At 38.3% G+C, this 19236-nt stretch overlaps 1 protein-coding gene across 3 annotated transcripts in view; it reads left to right on the top strand.

Moving 5' to 3' along the window:
- PPP2R3A (protein phosphatase 2 regulatory subunit B''alpha) overlaps nt 1-19236 on the top strand; it is a 223888-nt gene that overhangs the window by 73296 nt on the left and 131356 nt on the right. For 2 of the 3 annotated variants that reach the window (XM_082654434.1, XM_082654435.1), the window contains one exon: nt 13557-13823. In XM_082654434.1, the coding sequence (XP_082510560.1) occupies nt 13557-13823 (267 nt within the window). Of the gene's footprint in view, nt 1-9211; nt 9645-13556; nt 13824-19236 lie in introns of those variants that run through there. The other variant, XM_082654436.1, reaches the window with a different exon arrangement.

Below are 19236 nucleotides of genomic sequence, written 5' to 3'. Positions count from 1 at the left end.
AAGCTTGTGTTTCCTTATTAATTTTCTGTTTGGATGGTCTCTCCATTGGTCTAAGTGAGGTGTTAAACTCCCCCACTATTATTGTGTTACTGTCAATTTTCTCTTTTATAGCTGTTAGCAATTGCCTTATGTATCGAGGTGCTCCTTTGTTGGGTGCATATATATTTATAATTGTTATATCTTTTTCTTGGATTGATCCCTTGATCATTATGTAGTGTCTTTCCTTGTCTTTTGTAACATTATTTTAAAGTCTATTTTATCTGATATGAGTATTGCTACTCCAGCTTTCTTTTGTTTTCCATTTGCGTGGCATATCTTTTTCCATCCCCTCACTTTCAGTCTGTTTGTGTCCCTAAATCTGAAGTGGGTCTCTTATAGACAGCATATATATGGATCTTGTTTTTGTATCCATTCAGCGAGCCTGTGTCTTTTGGTCAGAGCATTTAATCCATTCCCGTTTAAGAGAATTATCGATATGTATGTACCTATTACCATTTTCTTAATTGTTATGGGTTTGTTTTTGTAGGTCCTTTTCTTCTCTTGTGTTTCCCACTTAGAGAAGTTCCTTTAGCATTTGTTGTAGAGCTGGTTTGGTGGTGCTGAATTCTCTTAGCTTTTACTTGTCTAAAGCTTTTGATTTCTCCATTAAATCTTAATGAGATCCTTGCAGGGTAGAGTATCTTGGTTGTAAGTTTCCCTTTCATCTCTTTAAATACATCATGCCACTCCCTTCTGGCTTGTAGAGTTTCTGCTGAGAAATCAGCTGTTAACCTTCTGGGAGTTCCCTTGTATGTTATTTTTCCCTTGTTGCTTTTAATAATTTTTCTTTGTCTTTAATTGTTGTCAGTTTGATTACTGTGTGTCTTGCCATGTTTCTCCTTAGGTTTATCCTGCCTGGGACTCTCTGCACTCCCTGGACTTGGGTGGCTATTTCCTTTCCCATGTTAGGGAAGTTTTTGACTATAATTTCTTCAAATATTGTCTCTGGTCTCGTAGGCTGTCTTCATTTCTTTTTATTCTTTTTACTTTATTCTGTTCCACGGCAGTGAATTCCACCATTCTGTCTTCCAGGTCAGTTATCTGTTCTTCTGCCTCAGTTATTCTGCTATTGATTCCTTCTAGTGCAGTTTTCATTTCAGTTATTGTATTGTTCCTCTCTGTTTGTTCTTTAATTCTTCTAGGTGTTTGTCCTTTAAGTCTTCTAGGTCTTTGTTAAACATTTCTTGCATCCTCTCGATCTTTGCTTCCATTCTTTTTCCGAGGTCCTGTATCATCTTCACTATCATTATTCTGAATTCTTTTTCTGGAAGGTTGCCTATCTCCACTTTATTCAGTTGTTTATCTGGGGTTTTATCTTTTTCCTTCATCTGGTACATAGCCCTCTGCCTTTTCATCTTGTCTGTCTTTCTGTGAATATGGGTTTTGTTCCACAGGACGCAGGATTGTAGTTTTCTTGCTTCTCACATGACTTTTTGAATTACGGTTTTCTCAGGGTATATGCCCAGTAGTGGGATTGCTGGGTTGTATGGTAGTTCTATTGTTAGTTTTTTAAGGAACCTCCATACTGTTCTCCGTAGTGGCTGTATCAATTTACATTCCCACCAGCAGTGCAAGAGGGTTCCCTTTTCTCTACACCCTCTCCAGCATTTATTTTTTGTAGATTTTTTGATGATGGCTACTCTGACTGGTGTGAGGTGATACCTCATTGTAGTTTTGATTTGCATTTCTGTAATGATAAGTGATGTTGAGCATTCTTTCATGTGTCTGTTGGCAATCTGTATATCTTCTTTGGCAAAATGTCTATTTAGGTCTTCTGCCCATTTTTGGATTGGGTTGTTTGTTTTTTGATATTTAGCTGCCTGAGCTGCTTGTAAATTTTGGAGATTAATCCTTTGTCAGTTGCTTTATTTGCAAATACTTTCTCCCATTCTGAGGGTTGTCTTTTCATCTTGCTTATGGTTTCCTTTGCTGTGCAAAAGATTTTACGTTTCATTAGGTCCCATTTGTTTATTTTTTTTATTTCCATTTCTCTAGGAGGTGGGTTAGAAAGGATCTTGCTGTGATTTATGTCATAGAGTGTTCTGCCTATGTTTTCCTCTAAGAGTTTTATAGTGTCTGGCCTTACATTTAGGTCTTTAATCCATTTTGAGTTTATTTTTGTGTATGGTGTTAGGGAGTGTTCTAATTTCATTCCTTTACATGTAGCTGTCCAGTTTTCCCAACACCACTTATTGAAGAGGCTATCTTTTCTCCATTGTATGTTCTTGCCTCCTTTATCAAAATTAAGGTGACCATATGTGCGTGGGTTTATCTCTGAGCTTTCTATCCTGTTCCATTGATCTGTATTTCTGTTTTTGTGCCAGTACCATACTGTCTTGATTACTGTAGCTTTATAGTATAGTCTGAAGTCAGGGAGCCTGATTGCTCAATCTCCATTTTTCGTTCTCAAGATTGCTTTGGCTATTTGGGGTCTTTTGTGTTTCCATACAAATTGTGAAATTTTTTGTTCTAGTTCTGTGGAAAATGCCATTGGTAGTTTGATAGGGATTGCACTGAATCTGTAGATGGCTTTGGATAGTATAGTCATTTTCACAATATTGATTCTTCCAATCCAGGAACATGGTATATCTCTCCATCCGTCTGTGTCATCTTTGATTTCTATCATCAGTGTCTTACAGTTTTCTGAGTACAGGTTTCTTACCTCCTTAGGGAGGTTTATTTCTAGGTATTTTATTCTTTTTGTTGCAGTGGTAAATGGGGGTGCTTCCTTAATTTCTCTTTCAGATTTTTCATCATTAGTGTATAGGAATGCAAGAGATTTCTGTGCATTAATTTTGTATCCTGCTACTTACGAAATTCATTGATTAGCTCTAGTAGTTTTCTGGTAGCATCTTTAGGATTCTCTATACATATCATGTCATCTGCAAACAGTGACAGCTTTGCTCTTCTTTTCCGATTTGGATTCCTTTTATTTCTTTTTCTTCTCTGATTGCTGTGGCTAATACATCCAAAACTGTGTTGAATAATAGTGGTGAGAGTTGACATCCTTGTCTTGTTCCTGATCTTAGTGGAAATGGTTTCCGTTTTTCACCGTTGACAACGATGTTGGCTGTGGGTTTGTCATATACCAGCCTTCTTTTTTGACATCTCTTAATTCAGCCCTCACCCAAAATTCCTGAGACATCACACACATGTAAACCGCCAACAAAGACATTGGAGCGATTGATTTTATAGTAGTGTCACCATGCATTCACTGATATTCAACATGGCAGTGTCGGTGGATTGGAAACCCTCTATTCCTTCTAACTTGAGTTGTCTAACGTGTTTATAGGCCAAAATTGAATTCTTATGCTCTATAATGAACAGTCTCTACTTGAAGTAATTACTGAAGGAAGAAGAAAGGCAGACTAAGAAGTACAGAACTCTATGAACCAGAAATTCCAGTTATCCAAGAATTATAATATGTAATAATTTTAGGTTCTTAATTATCTCTGCCTGCCCCAGATCCTAGAAGAGTATCTACCCCTAAGTATTAGGAACACTGAGAGTTAAAAATATTAGATTTATGGGTGCTTTTTCCTATGGAATGTGTTCCTGTCATTTGGAGGAGTTGAAGCAAGACACAAAAATGCTTAATTAGATGTCCTCCTGTTTTGGTACAACCAATGAAGTTAAGGCTAGTGGAGCAAAGAAACCATGGATCACCACTAACATCAACCACCAGCCTCCTTCCCCCACTCCAGTGTTGCATTACTAAAAGTAAAATAACATTCGTGACACAAAGCAAGCTATTAATAAGACAATGGGAAAACACCAAGTTGGAGCATAAAGGAGGATATAAAAATTTAGTATTAAGAGTAATTAGCTTATAATCAATTTCCTCTATTAAAGCTTATTTACAATGATATTTTAAACAAAGTCTATGATTCCAAGTTATTATTAGCTTTTTTAACTGCTCTGCCAGTTAGAGCCAAGATGAGAAAGGCTTTTTTAGGCTGAGATATAATAGTATAAAATTCACCCTTTTTAAAGTGCCTAATTCAGAATCACTATATTTGATACCCGTTACTTATATAATATTGTACATCAACTGTACCTCAGTTAAGCTATATGCCCTATAGTGTTCATTGTATCACTTTATGTTTCTACATCAATAAAATACAATCACACACACAAAAAGTGCATAATTCAGTAGATTTTAGTATATTCAACAAGATTTTGTAACCATCAGCACCAACTCCAGGACGTTTTCATCATCCCACAAAAAAATCTGTATTCATTAGTAGTCACTCCCCATTCCCCCCTCCCTCCAACCCCTGGCAATCACTGATCTTTCTTCTGTCTCCATAGATTTGCCTGTTCTGGACATTTCATGTAAACGGAATCATACGATATGTGGTCTTCTGTGTCTGGCTTCTTTCACTTAGCATAATGCTTTAAAGATTTATCATGTAGCATGTATCAGTACTTCATTCCTTTTTATGGTTAAATAATATCCCATTGTATGAATATACCACATTTTGTTTATCCATTAATCAACTGATGGACATTTCAGTTGTTTCCACTTTTTGGTTACTGTGAATAACACTGCTCTGAACATTCATGTACAAATTTTTGTGTAGACAGAAAAAGCCTTCTGATTTAGCTTTTTTTTTCAAAACAGCCAGCTTCCTTTTTAAAATCAGAAGTACCCTCTTGATGTAGCGTAACTTCCTCTTTCATATGTAACTTTTTTTTCCCCTATAGCATCTTATGAGCAAAATCTTTTGATGTCACTTCAGAGTGACTCTCATGTCTTTCTGGACCTGATTCTTCTCACCTCAACACAGGTCCTCACAGCTGAGCTGATTTCCCAGGCTTGCTATGCTACGTGTTTCTGTCACTCACTCAGATGTTCGCAGTTTTGCTGCCTTGTTTATCCCAATGGGTCTTCTTAACTCCGTGGTCTTGATCAGTTCTATTATCTCAGTCTCCAAAGTCATTGTCACCTGAGGCTGGTATGACTTTACATGTTAGTTTATAAAATAAAGGCTAGACTTATTTTAGGATAACACATTGCATATATCGATACAACATTAACTGTTTAGCAGTTTTATACAAGTCAAAATAAGTGATTCGTGTCTTCAGCAAATGTTCAAAGTTTTCTCTATCCTGTGTAATCAACCCATTTTTTCCTTAAAACATCCCATAGAGCTGATGCTTTCTGAAGAGAGTGAATTAATATTGTATATCACCACTGTCTTCATTTTCAGAGGGGGAAGGGCAGGGAGTTATGAGAGGATTTGGAAAGCTCTAAAAAATCCATTCTGAGTTCCAAACTAAACTTCAAAGACTGAATCCTACAAAAACAATATGTTGGGTGTCACACACAGTTTTATCCTTCTATCTCCTTCCCACTGTCACCTTCCTTTAGGGTATAGGCTCTTTCTGGACTCACGCCTCAGTTCTGTAGGTCATTTCAGGACATGATAAGGGAATATCTTTTCTTGCTTGATATATTGGAGGCTATCCTTAAAACAGTTCTATAGTTTTTAGTCATTTCAGAGAGGGCAGTCTCTCTCGTATGTAGCCCTGCCAGGGAACCTGTAAAACCCTGTAACCCAGGAGTCCACCACTGAGCTGGTTCTCTTTGAGAAAGGTTATCCTCCTTGCTCAAGCATGTTTGCTCAAGGGAAACATATACGGAATGGTAACACAAGAAAGGAACCCCAGTCAAGGCAGCTGGATCTTAAGGTAACAACTGATATATCCCAGTCATTCCCACAGCAAGAGAGCACCAGTCTTTTCCATCCTCTAGTCAAGCTGTCTTAACACAGTTGCCCTGAAGACCAGGTTGGGCCCATGGTCCAGACAGGACATCCTCTGTCTGCAGGCAGTGTATGTGCATGAATGATCTGCAGGCCAAAAAGAGATGCAGGTTGCTGTGCAGGAAACACCTACTATTGGCTAGCTGTCTTGTTAGGATGGACTTCATGTATGCTGCAGAGGGCAGGAGAGAGTATCGCACGGTTTATTCCAGAAGGACATTGGGAAGACCCTTACAATCGACTCTTTCCATTATAACTGAGAAACTTTCCATCTTTGCAAATTGAATTTATTAACTATATGTTTATAGTTTTCTATTCTTCCTCATTCTGTTTAGTTCCTCCCTGGAAAACCTCTCACCTAGAAACAGCTTTTCCCTTCCAGCCCCCAGCCCCAAGGATTGTACCACTTTCTCTGTGACTAAAGTAAAGAGAGAAGAGAGTAGATCATAGGCCGTGTTTGTGTCAATAGTGAAATTCCTTGTTTGATCTTTTTCCAGTAAAGAAGAGGTCACTCTAAAAGCCATGTTCTTTGCTGCTATGTTTCAGTTATCATATACTTCTTGAAACTAACTCACATTCTCAGACTCTTTCTTGAACCAAGCATGTATACTTCCATACAGGCACAAGTAAATATGTAAAAAGCAAATAAACAAACTTCATAATAGTCTTTTTCCATCAATAACTCATTGCTACAGACCAGTTCTTTCTTAACCCCCTTTAGGGGACCTGGCCTTTCTCCCTGTGAATTTTTTGGAAAGCCGTTGGATAAATAAAAACTTAGAGCTTATTTCACCATCAAAGGACATGGAGAAATGTCTTCTTCCTGCTTAAGAGGGGTAGCAGGACAGCCTCTTAACCACTGTTCTGACTTTGAAACTCCAGAGATTTATAAGAAGTAAATGAAAGTATTTGCTGTCCTTTGCTGTAAACCAACATTGTGCTAGGTGCAATGAAGAAAAAAAGGGATCGCTTCTTATCTTCTTCGTATCCTCAGCACCCAGCAAAGTAACTGCACATAATAAGTGTCAGAAATATATTTGTTGAGTGATTGAATGACTTTACAATTGACCTTACCCTGAAAAGTTTAGACACTGTTGGAAAATATTGCCGGATTATAAAATATTGCAGTAGAAGCCCTTTTACCTGAACATGATTGGGATGGATAGTTACTCAGTAGGGAATTGTAAACTCTATCCATGTATTCTGTAAAATGTGTATCTTAAACATTTTATTTTAACTTGGAACATTAATTATTCAGATCTTTTAATGTAGAGCCAAGCCTTTTCTTTGGAAATGAGTGTCATAATTGGAAATTGAAGTTTCATGACATCTTTTTGTAGTAAATCACACTCAGTATATTTGTTAACTGATTTCCAGGAACTTAAGTCAGTAGTGAAGCAATTTGAATGTAGTTACCGTCTAGATTTTAATGATTTTTCTCCTTTATCTCACCGATAACTAATTTTACAGCAGAAAAATTTTAGTAGTTTTTTGCCTTTACTGAGTATTTATAAAATATTCAACTTAGGGTTTTAGTTTTAGAAATATCAACTCTCTTTTTTCCACATTCATATTTCATTAGTTTATGTAATTGAATTATTACTGTAAAAAGTACAACCAGTATAAACAGATGGGGACAAATACAACCAACTCTTAGTAAGCATAGAACTCAACTACTGAGATAAGAAACATGAGAGCATAACAGAAACTAAACTATTAGCCATGAACCAGTGTGTCCCAGGCATTGGTGGTTCTCCTATAGGTAAAATGGAGAGCATTGGTTTGTCCAGAGAATAAGTTAAGTGGAAGTCATTCAAGAAAGACTCTACAATATTTTATTAAGAGAATTGCAATAAGGGGCTTAAATAGATAATCCTTCATGAAATAGGTAAAATTTGAGTTGAATTTCGAAGGATGGTTAAAGTGTGTATAATTTGAGGAGAAGGAGTATTCTCAGGAAGGGGATGAAAAGTCACACCCCTGAAGCCATGGGTTGTTGTAGGAAGGGGAGAAATACAACTAAGGTGTGGCTAAAGTGAAAAAGCATTAAATCACAAGTCTAAAAACCCAGCTGCATTCATAACAGACTTTTTTAATGTTTTAATTTGGTGGTAAATAATGAAGGAGGAATTAGAGAGTTATAGACAAGAGTGTAGGGAAAGCCACCTAGCTCAAAGAGTTAACCTGAATGAGAGAAAATTGGGGAGACAAAGGAAAGGCCCAGGTTGAAGCATTAGACCAGTGGTTTCAATGTAATCCTCTTTCAATCATAGTATATATTGAGAGCTTTCAGGTAAGATTTTGTATGAGTGGAGAATTCTACAGCTTAAAAAGAAATTTGAAAACTACAGGTTTAGGCATATAAGCCCAATATACATGTTATAAAGTGTTACCAGAATGTCTTAAAATCGAGAAAAAACTTAAGTTGTAGGAAACAATGGAAAACCAAAGAATTTAATTCCCAGTAAATTAGACAAAGGTTCAGCAGAAGAGAATCGTAAGCTGTTATTGGTTTTGGGGTTTATTTGGTAATATTTGGTTTATATTTTCTAGAAGTAGAAAATCAGTATGGATCGAATAATATGGCTGACTGAAAATAAATATTGAATTCTAAATATTAAACATGAGATAATACTTGAAGATTTGCTTGTAAATAACTATGAGGCAGCTATTCAATATATGATAAAATAATAGAATTTTTTTAAAATCTGAGATTTCTTGAAAGCTTAAGAAAAACGAGTCTCACAAATTCAAGATGTATTATGTCATTGCTATTTGATCATCTTTTGTACCTTTATTATAACCAAATTTCATTCACTTCTGTGTATCTAAATCTGCTTTCTTTTGGCATTCCATCATTCCTTTCTTAACTAACCAATGCTTTGACAATAAATTTTCAAATGTATCCAGATTCATAACCACTTCAAAAAAGTATGCTTGATCACTAGATAGTCTTCTGCAAACTAACCAAAAAAAAAAAAGAAAAAAAGATTTGATTTTAAAATCTGAGACTAACAAATCTCTGTATATTCCTGTTTGAGGATGATAGTGTTTTTCTCCATATTTTGACTGGTTATATCTAGAAGGTTTTAGACATTTGCTTCCCTTCAAATAAGAATTTTTTTAAATTATTCTTAAAATAATAGTTTCAAATTTGAAGTGCAGCATGTTCTTTTTTTCATAAAATATTAAATAGCAAAATCAAAAATGCTCTACATGTTCTCTCCTAGCTTGAGGAGAAACTGTTTTATGTGGCTTGACACCTCATGTACTCTGAGTTTAAGAAGTTAGCATTATCTGAGAAGTCACTATTTTTAGGTCCAGCTGTAATGTTTCTAACTTTGGTGCTCAGAGTAGTGGGTGCTTCCTTTCCCAGAAGGCTCTGTATTCTCCACATGGGCAGGTCAGTTTGACTTAAAGCTACCTACAAGGAGCAACAGGCCCATTGCAGCCCGTGTTTCTTACTTGAAAATTATGAGCAGGTCTTGGGAGCCACAGGCTGTATTTGGGAAGCAGCTGCATGTCAGTACAAGCATGGATTGTGGTCCCTGGAGGCTGGGAGAGCACAATGCTTGAACTTAATTTCTTTGGGAGATAAGAAGAAAAAAAATACCTTTCTACCTGACGAGATTGACAACTTATTAAGTCTGACTATCTTCAGAAGTGTGCTGGACAGTTTGATAAGTAAACATCCACTTTTCAAAGATGATGATCAAGGAAACATCTCTACGAAGGGACCCGGACTTAAGGGGAGAGTTAGCTTTCCTGGCAAGGGGCTGTGATTTTGTTCTCCCGTCACGGTTTAAGAAGCGGCTGAAGTCATTTCAGCAGACACAGGTTTGAAACTTGGGTGTTTCTTTTAAAATATTTTTATTACTAATAAAACCACCCAGTGAACTAACTTACAAATAATTTTACAGCTCACTTGATATTAGATCAAGGAATTAATCTGTGTCCTCTATTCAGCTATTTCCAGAAAGCTATTTGTAGAGAGATTCCAACAGGTTTAAAAATAGACCTTCTGGACCTGAAGTACAGTACTCACATTTTTCTCTTGTAGAGAGGGAATCCAGTTTTAGAGACAATTAAATACAACTTAACAAATATTTTACAATTTAGAATTTTTCATAGAAATATCTTTGAGAAGTTAGAATTTCCATGTTAAAATCCTTGTTTGCACTTTGATTTAGTAGACTAAATTTGTATTAACATACATATATCTGTAATGAATCTTTTTTAAAAAAGAATATTGATCCTTATAGTCTTTTTTTTTTTGAAAGAAATATTTTTATACATATAGGCAGTTGTGTGTGTGTGATATACTGTGTGTAGGGAGCAAAGGATGGCAGTTACTCCTGGGTTCTGAAAGAATGTCTTCCCTCAGCTGTGAGGTTGAGTCATTTCTGCCTGCAGGGGCTGCTTGCAGAGATCGTGCTTATTTGCTTACAACTGTAGAGCCAGTGTCTCATCAAACAAGTTACCTAGCACTGAATACAATACGGATCAAGGGCCACATCAATGATGGACATCAAGAATCCAGCAAGAAACCATAGTTTTGTAGTTATTCTGACCTAAAGTAATTTCAAATTATTTGAGTGAATGATATGAAATTGCGTTTTTAAAAATAGGTCAAAAATGGTCAAATATTGGAAATGCTACAGTAACATAAGGGTACTGTTCAGAATGAATATCTAAATGATACTGTATAGGGAAAGACTGTAATGGAGAATTGAGATACTTTACACAGCTAATTCTGTTTTAATGCTGTTCCTAGATTTGAATGAAATAGTTTTATTTAAAGTGGGCAGATGCTAAACTTGGTAAATCTGACGAAATTTATATTACTGTTTTATTCTATAATGTTGTAAAGCGTCAGTTTTATTAAACTACTTTAAGACTTAAATTATATGTCTCCTATTGAACCCAGTGGAAAGTAAATCAATACACCTGAAAAGTTCAAAGTAAATGCATTCTTTTTATCTTCCCTTTAAGTATTAACATCAGTTTTATTAAATATGGACTTAAACAGTGAATTAGTAAATACTTCCCTATTAGTGAACTGCTCTGTGTTAAAGTACACTGACGAAAGCAAAGTAGACTATTATATAATTGAATATTTTCCCATTCAAATTAAAACTTTGACAAATAGCCAGGGTTTCTTCTGAATGTCACTTATTTCTGTCAAAGCAAAAGTGTAGAGTTAACACTGAAGGGCTTGCTCTAAACCTTCTCCAGTATTGTGTGTTCACTAGAATATTGAGTTTCATTCCCAGTGGCACCAGTGGTCTCAATCCTATGGTTATAATTGCCCTGAAGTTATCCATAACTACCCTGGATGTCACACCATGGGAAACATTTTTGAGAAACAAAAAAGAATTTTGGTAACTGTATATTTGTAGTCTCACAACTCTCTTTCAGCATAGAATAATAGAAAGGAAATGACAGTAATACAAGTAACCTAAGTAAAGCCCCTGAAGAATTATATGCCTTATTTTAGAAATTTAAAAACAGTTTCTACTGTTATTGACTCATAGGACTATGTAATAATAATTGCAGATTTAGCACTAAGGCAGAGACAATTGCTTACTTAGAAGAGATTATCAGTTTGTTAAATCAAAAGTAGTTTGTAAACTTTAAATTGCCTTACAAGTGTAAGTGATTATTTTATTTATTATTGAATCTGAAGGACCATGCCAAGTTATGTTTAATCTTTTTTTTTTTTGTGGTACACGGGCCTCTCACTGTTGCGGCCTCTTCCGTTGCGGAGCACAGGCTCCGGATGCGCAGGCTCAGCGGCCATGGCTCACGGGCCTAGCCGCTCCGCAGCATGTGGGATCTTCCTGGACCGGGGCACGAACCTGTGTCCCCTGCACCGGCAGGCGGACTCTCAACCACTGCGCCACCAGGGAAGCCCTGTGTTTAATCTTTTGAGAACCCCATCCTTTGGCCTTGTGACTCATTTTCTTAAATAAGACATATCTCTGCCCAGCACAGTTTTGAGCCTCTTCCCTATGTTACATCCTGTAATTTCCTTTAATCCTCACAACAACCTTCTAAGAAGAAGGTTGTTGTGAGGATTAAAGGAAATTAATTGGTGAGGATTAAAGGAAATTAATCTGTTTTATTACTGAAATTCTAAAAGGTTAAGTAACTTACCTGAGGTCACAGAGCTAGTAAGCCATCACTGATTTTTGTTAAGTTTTTCATATTTCATTGGCATCACTTCCCTCTGCAATGTCTTCCTTGACTATTGCTTTATATGAGTGATATCCTGATACTGCAGCAAAGGCTTGGTGTGACCAACTGGCCTTCGTATCCCCAACAGTATTAATATATGAGCAGATTCCACTCTGTATTAATGTCAGATATTAACATGAGAAATGGGCCGTGTTTAATAAAAGTAGGAGATTAAATCATATTTATCACATATTTGTATGAATGAAGCCTGTCTTCCTATAATACTTATGCTTTTCAAAGGTAGCTAAAATTTTTACCCTGAATTTAAAAATCATGTTATAAGTCCATATGTCAAAAGGGAATATGATATTCAGATCTACTTCATACTGATAAATCATTGTTCAGACTTTAGGAATGACGTTAGGATATAATTTAAGGAAGAAGAACACTCGAGTAATATTTTGTGTTCACAGTGAATTTAAAATAAATTTAGCTAGTCAACAGTCATGTCCGTCTTTCATACCTTATGTAGCATTTAATAAGGCCATGCTCATGAGCCTTGATAGATAATTTGGTCAAAATTAAGAATAGAAATTAAACTCTGAAAATCTTCATTGAATCTTTTTTGCTTTTTCTATTATGAATCTCAGAACTAAATTTAGTCTTCATTGCTAAAATAAACTTCTACCAGAATATTAGTGTACCTCCCTTCCCCTTTCCCTAAATCATGGTTACTCTTAGTCTCCCTGTTGCCCCCCAACCTTTTAATACTGTCCTTTCTATGTCTCTTTATGGTACACCACATCAAATCCTTTTTGGAAAAAGGAATGATATAAACTGTTAAAGAATTAATAAACTGTAAAGAGAGTTTGGCTGTGGTGAAATTAATGACCATGATCCTTGTCTATTAGAGTATACTAAAAATGAGAGAATTGTGTATCTCAGAAAAAATAGCATGCCTCTGGTGGCAAGTCAGTCAGCCTGGTAGAAGACATTCTAAAACTAAAATGCTTTAATTTTCTTAACAAAGACTTTCTTTGCATCAGGGACTAGCAGTGATTTTACCTAGATAAAGTCAAACTAGGGAAGAATGTAGAAGGACAGCCCCCACAATACATTTTAGATCTACATATTTAAAAAGAACTCATTCTGTTTGCCTACTGAAGGACAGGTAGAAATGCATAGAAACACCAAGAACAGTCTTCAAGAAGAATTTACTAATCCAGGTCCAACAGACTGAGAATTCACCTTAAGGTCCTTAATATGTCAACTGACCTTGCTCTTAAATGTCTCGCTCATCACTGGTGGGAAAATGTACTGTAGGATTTTTTAAGCACAAATCTATGTAGACTCTAGTATTGACAGATGAGTAATGTACTGATTGATTCAGTGTAGATAAGCATTCCCTCAGAGCATGCTTACCCCTGTCTATAGTTGAGTGAGCTCTTCATCTGTACTGCTTCTAATTGTGGTTTCTTGTATTTATACCCAACTTCCTATTACTGGTGAGGACTTTCCAGTAATATATACTGTTTAGAATATTTGTGTCTCATAATCATATTTTCTTTCCAGATTCAAAATAAACCAGAAAAGAAACCTGGGACACCACTTCCACCTCCAGCCACCTTTGCAAGTAGTCCCCGACCTCTCTCCCCTGTTCCTCATGTGAATAATGTTGTGAATGCAACATTATCCATAAACATTCCACGGTTCTACTTCCCTGAAGGACTCCCCGATGCCTGCAGTAATCATGAACAGACTCTAAGCAGAATTGAAACTGCTTTCATGGATATTGAAGATCAGAAAGCAGACATTTATGAAATGGGAAAAATTGCAAAGGTAATATAACTACTAAATGATGTATAATCTCCCTTTCTCTAGCAATCCCAATCTCCCTCTCTTTATTGCCTCCTTGCTCTCTGTTTGTAAGCATACATCTTTTTTTTCCATATTAGAAAAATGTATTTGATACTGATATATTAGCTATGGTTCTACTTTATGGAACTCTTAAGTGTGAAAAAAGCCTTAGTAGTTTCGTAGTCCATCCTCCCATTTAATACAGGAATTCCATCCATGGCATCACCAACACATAAATTCATTATCTGCTTGAATGCCTTCAGTGACAGGAAACTCACTACCTTGTCAAGCAGCCTGTTCCATCATTAAATAGCCTTCCTTGTTAGAAAAATTTCCCTTGTGTTGAATACAAATCTCTCTTTTTTGTTCTCATTCATTGATCATAACTCCTTGCCCTCAAACCAGACAAGGAACAATTAGGCCAGCTCAACACTGTAATTCTTCTCAGAAATAAATGGATTTGCCACCAGGAAGCAAGTCTGTGATACTTTTCAATATATCCAACTGCTTCTAATTTAAGGTCTTAGTCCCTAATGCTAAGACTACTGTAATATCTTTAGTAATGGATTCTACACCTCCAGCCTCCTCCTAGAACAGTTACTACTGAGCATAATCATCAGTTTATATTTGATCATGTCATTCCCCAGCTCAGCAATATTCAGGGATTCCTACCATCTATAGGAGTGCTTTGTTTCGTTTGGGTTCTGTTTTTATGATGCATGTATACTGAAGAGTCAGATCATACCTCAGGATTTAGCAGTGGTCTCAAGCTGTGCTTCAAGAGACAGAGGGGCTTTAGTAGGCTAAGGGCTGCATGTGGACAACTAGACACCAAGTGGGAGTTCCCAAGACCCCATGCACCCTTCCACTGGGAATGCTTCCTCTGCTTTCAGGAATAATATTTGAAAGTTTGAAGACTACTGCTTTTGAGGATAAAACCCAAACTGCTGTTCCCTGCGTGGGCCTGACCCACCTGCCCTCCCACAGGCTTGCCTCTGCATTTGGGCTCTCATAGTTCTCCCCTCCAAAGTGGGCTTCCACTCTGCCACTCCCACATCACCCATCCTCTAAGACCTAGCTTCCATTGTGTCCTGAGAGACGTCCCTGAATCCCTGCCCTGTCATGTCCCATCTTCTCTCCTACCTCTAACCTCAGAACATTTGTTACTGCTGTTAAATAATTTGTAAGTAGAGTGATTTTAAGGGAAGTGAAAAAGAATCCTTTTTTTATTCCTTTTTTCATCACCCTCCCCCAATCTTAGAACTTGCTTTTTGACCCCTTAGAATGTTTCTAGTGAAAAACAACGTCTTTCATTCCAGAAGTAAGAGCTCACCTTCTTCTCCTCTATTGTACGTATGAGGAAACTGAAGTCCTACAAGTATGTACGTGAGGACACAGAGTTTGTCCATGTCAGGAGACATGTCCTCTGACTCCTGCATCGTGCTGTTTCTACCCTATCTCCCCTGGACGTATGCTAACATACCATCAACTGACTTCCAAGCTATATCCACCCAAATAAGTTATAAGTTCTTTCAGGACATTGGCATTTTCTTACCCCAAGCTTTGAGAGATGACTATTTTATGAATCAAGTGGTAAATTATCTGAGTGGACTAGAATAATGAATCTAAATCCAAAAGATAGAATTTAGCAAGGATGAATGAAGTCTAATTTGGAGATAACATGTTAATCACATAAATGCCAAACAGGGTATATCTAACATGGTAACAATTTGTGTGAGAGAGACATGAGGTTTCATGGACCACTTCGGGCAGGCAAACAGGAGAGACTGCAGATTGCAGGACATGGTAGTTCCCCGGTGGTCTGCTGGGCTCCCCACATCTGGAGAGCCAATCAGTGACTAGTGCTTCACTGCCAGAGACCTGCAGCCTGCTCTGTCTTGAAGGTCTCTGGGTCGACCTTCATCTAAGTATTCCCAGCGCCTGACTGAGGAGCCTTCCTGCTGTGCTGCCTCCACCCTCCTGCTCTGGCTCTCCCACCTGGCTGGTGGTAGCCCTGCCCTGCCTGTGGCTCAGTGGCCGCCAGCACTCCACAGTGAATGCACAGTGAGAGGAGAGCAGAGAGCCTGAGGACTCCACATGGTCACGAGATGTGTAGGAGAGAGCGTAGTCAAGTCAGGGAAGGGGTTTACATGCTGGGGAGTCAGACGGAGGACTTTCCTATTTACAGGCAGTGAGGATCAATCTGTAGGTGGCATCAGGAAAAACTGCCAGTGTGGAAGCTGACAACATAGAGAAGTTTAAAAAGATAGAAAACTATTTTTTTTAGTAGCCATAGTAACAGGCATTTACGTGACAATTTACTGTTTATACCAAATTATCATGTGGCACAATAGCCAGTATACACATACATGTCTGATTAACTTGTCTGAATTGTACTTGATTATAGCCCTAACTTCCATTCGGGGTGCCAAGCATTTGTGTTCACTGCTCTTAGACCTTAATTGTCAGCTCAGATAGCAAGGTGAACTGCTCATACTTTTAAAAAGTTAAAACTAACATTGCATATAAAGATGAGGATGTGTGTATAATGACCTCGGAAGTACTGTATCAGCTCGTTTTATTGGATTTTGCCTCTTTATTCTTAAAATCATTTATTTTTTAAAAAATTCATTTAATCATGTCTTCCAGTTAGCTAGGCTCATGTAATCCAGCTTTTCCTTGGCTACGGCCAGTCTTTTAGCACTCACTAAATCAGTCTTACTTTCCACCGTTCTTTGCTCTACAGACCTTCCTCATCCTTTGGCAGTGCCTGTATCACTGACCCTCGTGTGCTTGTGTTCTCACGACAGGTTGGCTATAGGAAAGGAGAAGACAACCCCTGGGGGACAACAAAGGAGGATGTGGTCAGAGCAATAAATGAACGTTTTTATGGATTCTTATAGTTTATAAAGCTACTTGGAGGACCTTCCCTGGTGGTCCAGTGGTTGAGATTTTGCCTTCCAATGCAGGGGGTGCGGGTTCGATCCCTGGTCAGGGAGCTAAGATCACACATGCCTCACGGCCAAAAAACCAAAACATAAAACAGAAGCAATATGGTAACAAATTCAGTAAAGTCTTTAAAAATGGTCCACATCAGGGCTTCCTTGGTGGCGCAGTGGTTGAGAGTCCGCCTGCTGATGCAGGGGACACGGGTTCGTGCCCCAGTCCGGGAAGATCCCACATGCCGCGGAGCGGCTGGGCCCGTGAGCCATGGCCGCTGAGCCTGTGCGTCCGGAGCCTGTGCTCCGCAACGTGAGAGGCCCGCGTACCGCAAAAAAAAAAAAAAAAAAAAAGTCCACATCAAAAGAAAAGAGAAAAATCTCTCTCTTATAAAGCTACTTGGAAGGCCAGCTTGAGTTTACAGTCTACTCTCCGTGATGCTTAAGTGTAGCTGTAGAGACTGGGGTCTGTTTTTTAAGTGCAAAGAAAACTCTGTTTATGAAATCTGCATCTGTTGGTGAAGTTTAGCTCATTCATCTTCAACCTCAAACAGCGTGGAGAGATGAATGTCCATTTCTGATTAAATTCTCAGTGTGTAGTTTGTACTTTTTTCCACAGCTTTAAGTAGTGATGGAGAAGAAATGACTAGAGAATGAATCTAAGAGGAACAAAAGCAGCAAAGGATGGGCTTCCCTGGTGGCGCAGTGGTTGAGAGTCCGCCTGCCGATGCAGGGGACATGGGTTCGCGCCCCGGTCCAGGAAGATCCCACATGCCGCGGAGCGGCTAGTCCCGTGAGCCATGGCCGCTAAGCCTGCGCGTCCAGAGCCTGTGCTCCATAACAGGAGAGGCCACAACAGTGAGAGGCCCGCGTACCGCAAAAAAAAAATAAATAAATAAAAAAATAAAATAAAAATGGTCCACATCAAAAGAAAAGAGAAAAATCTCTCTCTTATAAAGCTACTTGGAAGGCCAGCTTGAGTTTACAGTCTACTCTCCGTGATGCTTAAGTGTAGCTGTAGAGGCTGGGGTCTGTTTTTTAAGTGCAAAGAAAACTCTGTTTATGAAATCTGCATCTGTTGGTGAAGTTTAGCTCATTCATCTTCAACCTCAAACAGCGTGGAGAGATTAATGTCCATTTCTGATTAAATTCTCAGTGTGTAGTTTGTACTTTTTTCCACAGCTTTAAGTAGTAATGGAGAAGAAATGACTAGAGAATGAATCTAAGAGGAGCAAAAGCAGCATAGGATGGGCTTCCCTGGTGGCGCAGTGGTTGAGAGTCCACCTGCCGATGCAGGGGACACGGGTTCGTGCCCCGGTCCGGGAAGATCCCACATGCCGCAGAGCGGCTGGGCCCGTGAGCCGTGGCCACTGAGCCTGTGCGTCCGGAGCCTGTGCTCCGCAACAGGAGAGGCCACAACAGTGAGAGGCCCGCGTACCACACACACACACAAAAAAAGCATAGGAACAGAAACTGAGGAACAGCAAGGGAAGTATTTGTCACCACTGAGTTTTAGCCTCTAAGAGAAAGTTGAGAGAAAAGAATGAAAGTCTTCCGAACTGAACAAAGCCCTCCAGCTCCTCTAATTGGCTGATACAGTACTATCTTGACCCATTGTTCCTGTGGCCTGTAAGCTAGCCTCTCTGTACCTTTTTTTCTTCATCTGCAGAACTGGATAAAAATACCCACCCTCTTCTGTATGGGATCATGTCAGGGCCAAATGAAATAACGAGCATGAGACATTTTAAAAATGTTAAAGAACATTACAAATATTGGGTGATCATCTCTTCCTGTGTATCATTAGACAATCTTGCTTTCAGTTCTTTATGTTGTTGGGCCATTTTTAGATCTAATTATAGGTGTCAGTCAAGCTTTCTTCGCTCCAGCAACGCTGACTCTTGTCTCCTCCTCTAAACCTCAGTTTCCTAAACCCATTTTCAGCACGTCCTGTACTTCCTTACTTGTCATCCAGTCTTTTCCTTTGTAAAAAGCCTTGACATGAGCTTGTTCTCTCCTTCGTTATAAAAGTTTCTATTCTGTTGCACTCAGGTTGATATCATTTACTTTTTTTTTAGGTTCTTATTGATCTCCTGACTCCCTTTATCTTTTTTTTTTGTCTGCAAGAAACCCACTTAATTTTTAAAAAATTTTTTTAACATCTTTATTGGAGTATAATTGCTTTACAATGGTGTGTTAGTTTCTGCTGTATAACAAAGTGAATCAGCTATATGTATACATATATCCCCATATCCCCTCCCTCTTGCATCTCCCTCCCACCCCTCTAGGTGGTCACAAAGCACCGAGCTGATCTCCCTGTGCTATACGGCTGCTTCCCACTAGCTATCTATTTTACATTTGGTGGTGTATATATGTCAATGCCACTCTCTCACTTTGTCCCAGTTTACCCTTCCCCCTCCCCATGTCCTCAAGTCCATTCTCTATGTCTGCATCTTTAT

Source organism: Grampus griseus, assembly GCF_964374135.1.
Source record: "Grampus griseus genome assembly, chromosome: 5".
Taxonomy (NCBI): domain Eukaryota; kingdom Metazoa; phylum Chordata; class Mammalia; order Artiodactyla; family Delphinidae; genus Grampus; species Grampus griseus.
This window is presented reverse-complemented; position numbering and strand designations above follow the sequence as displayed.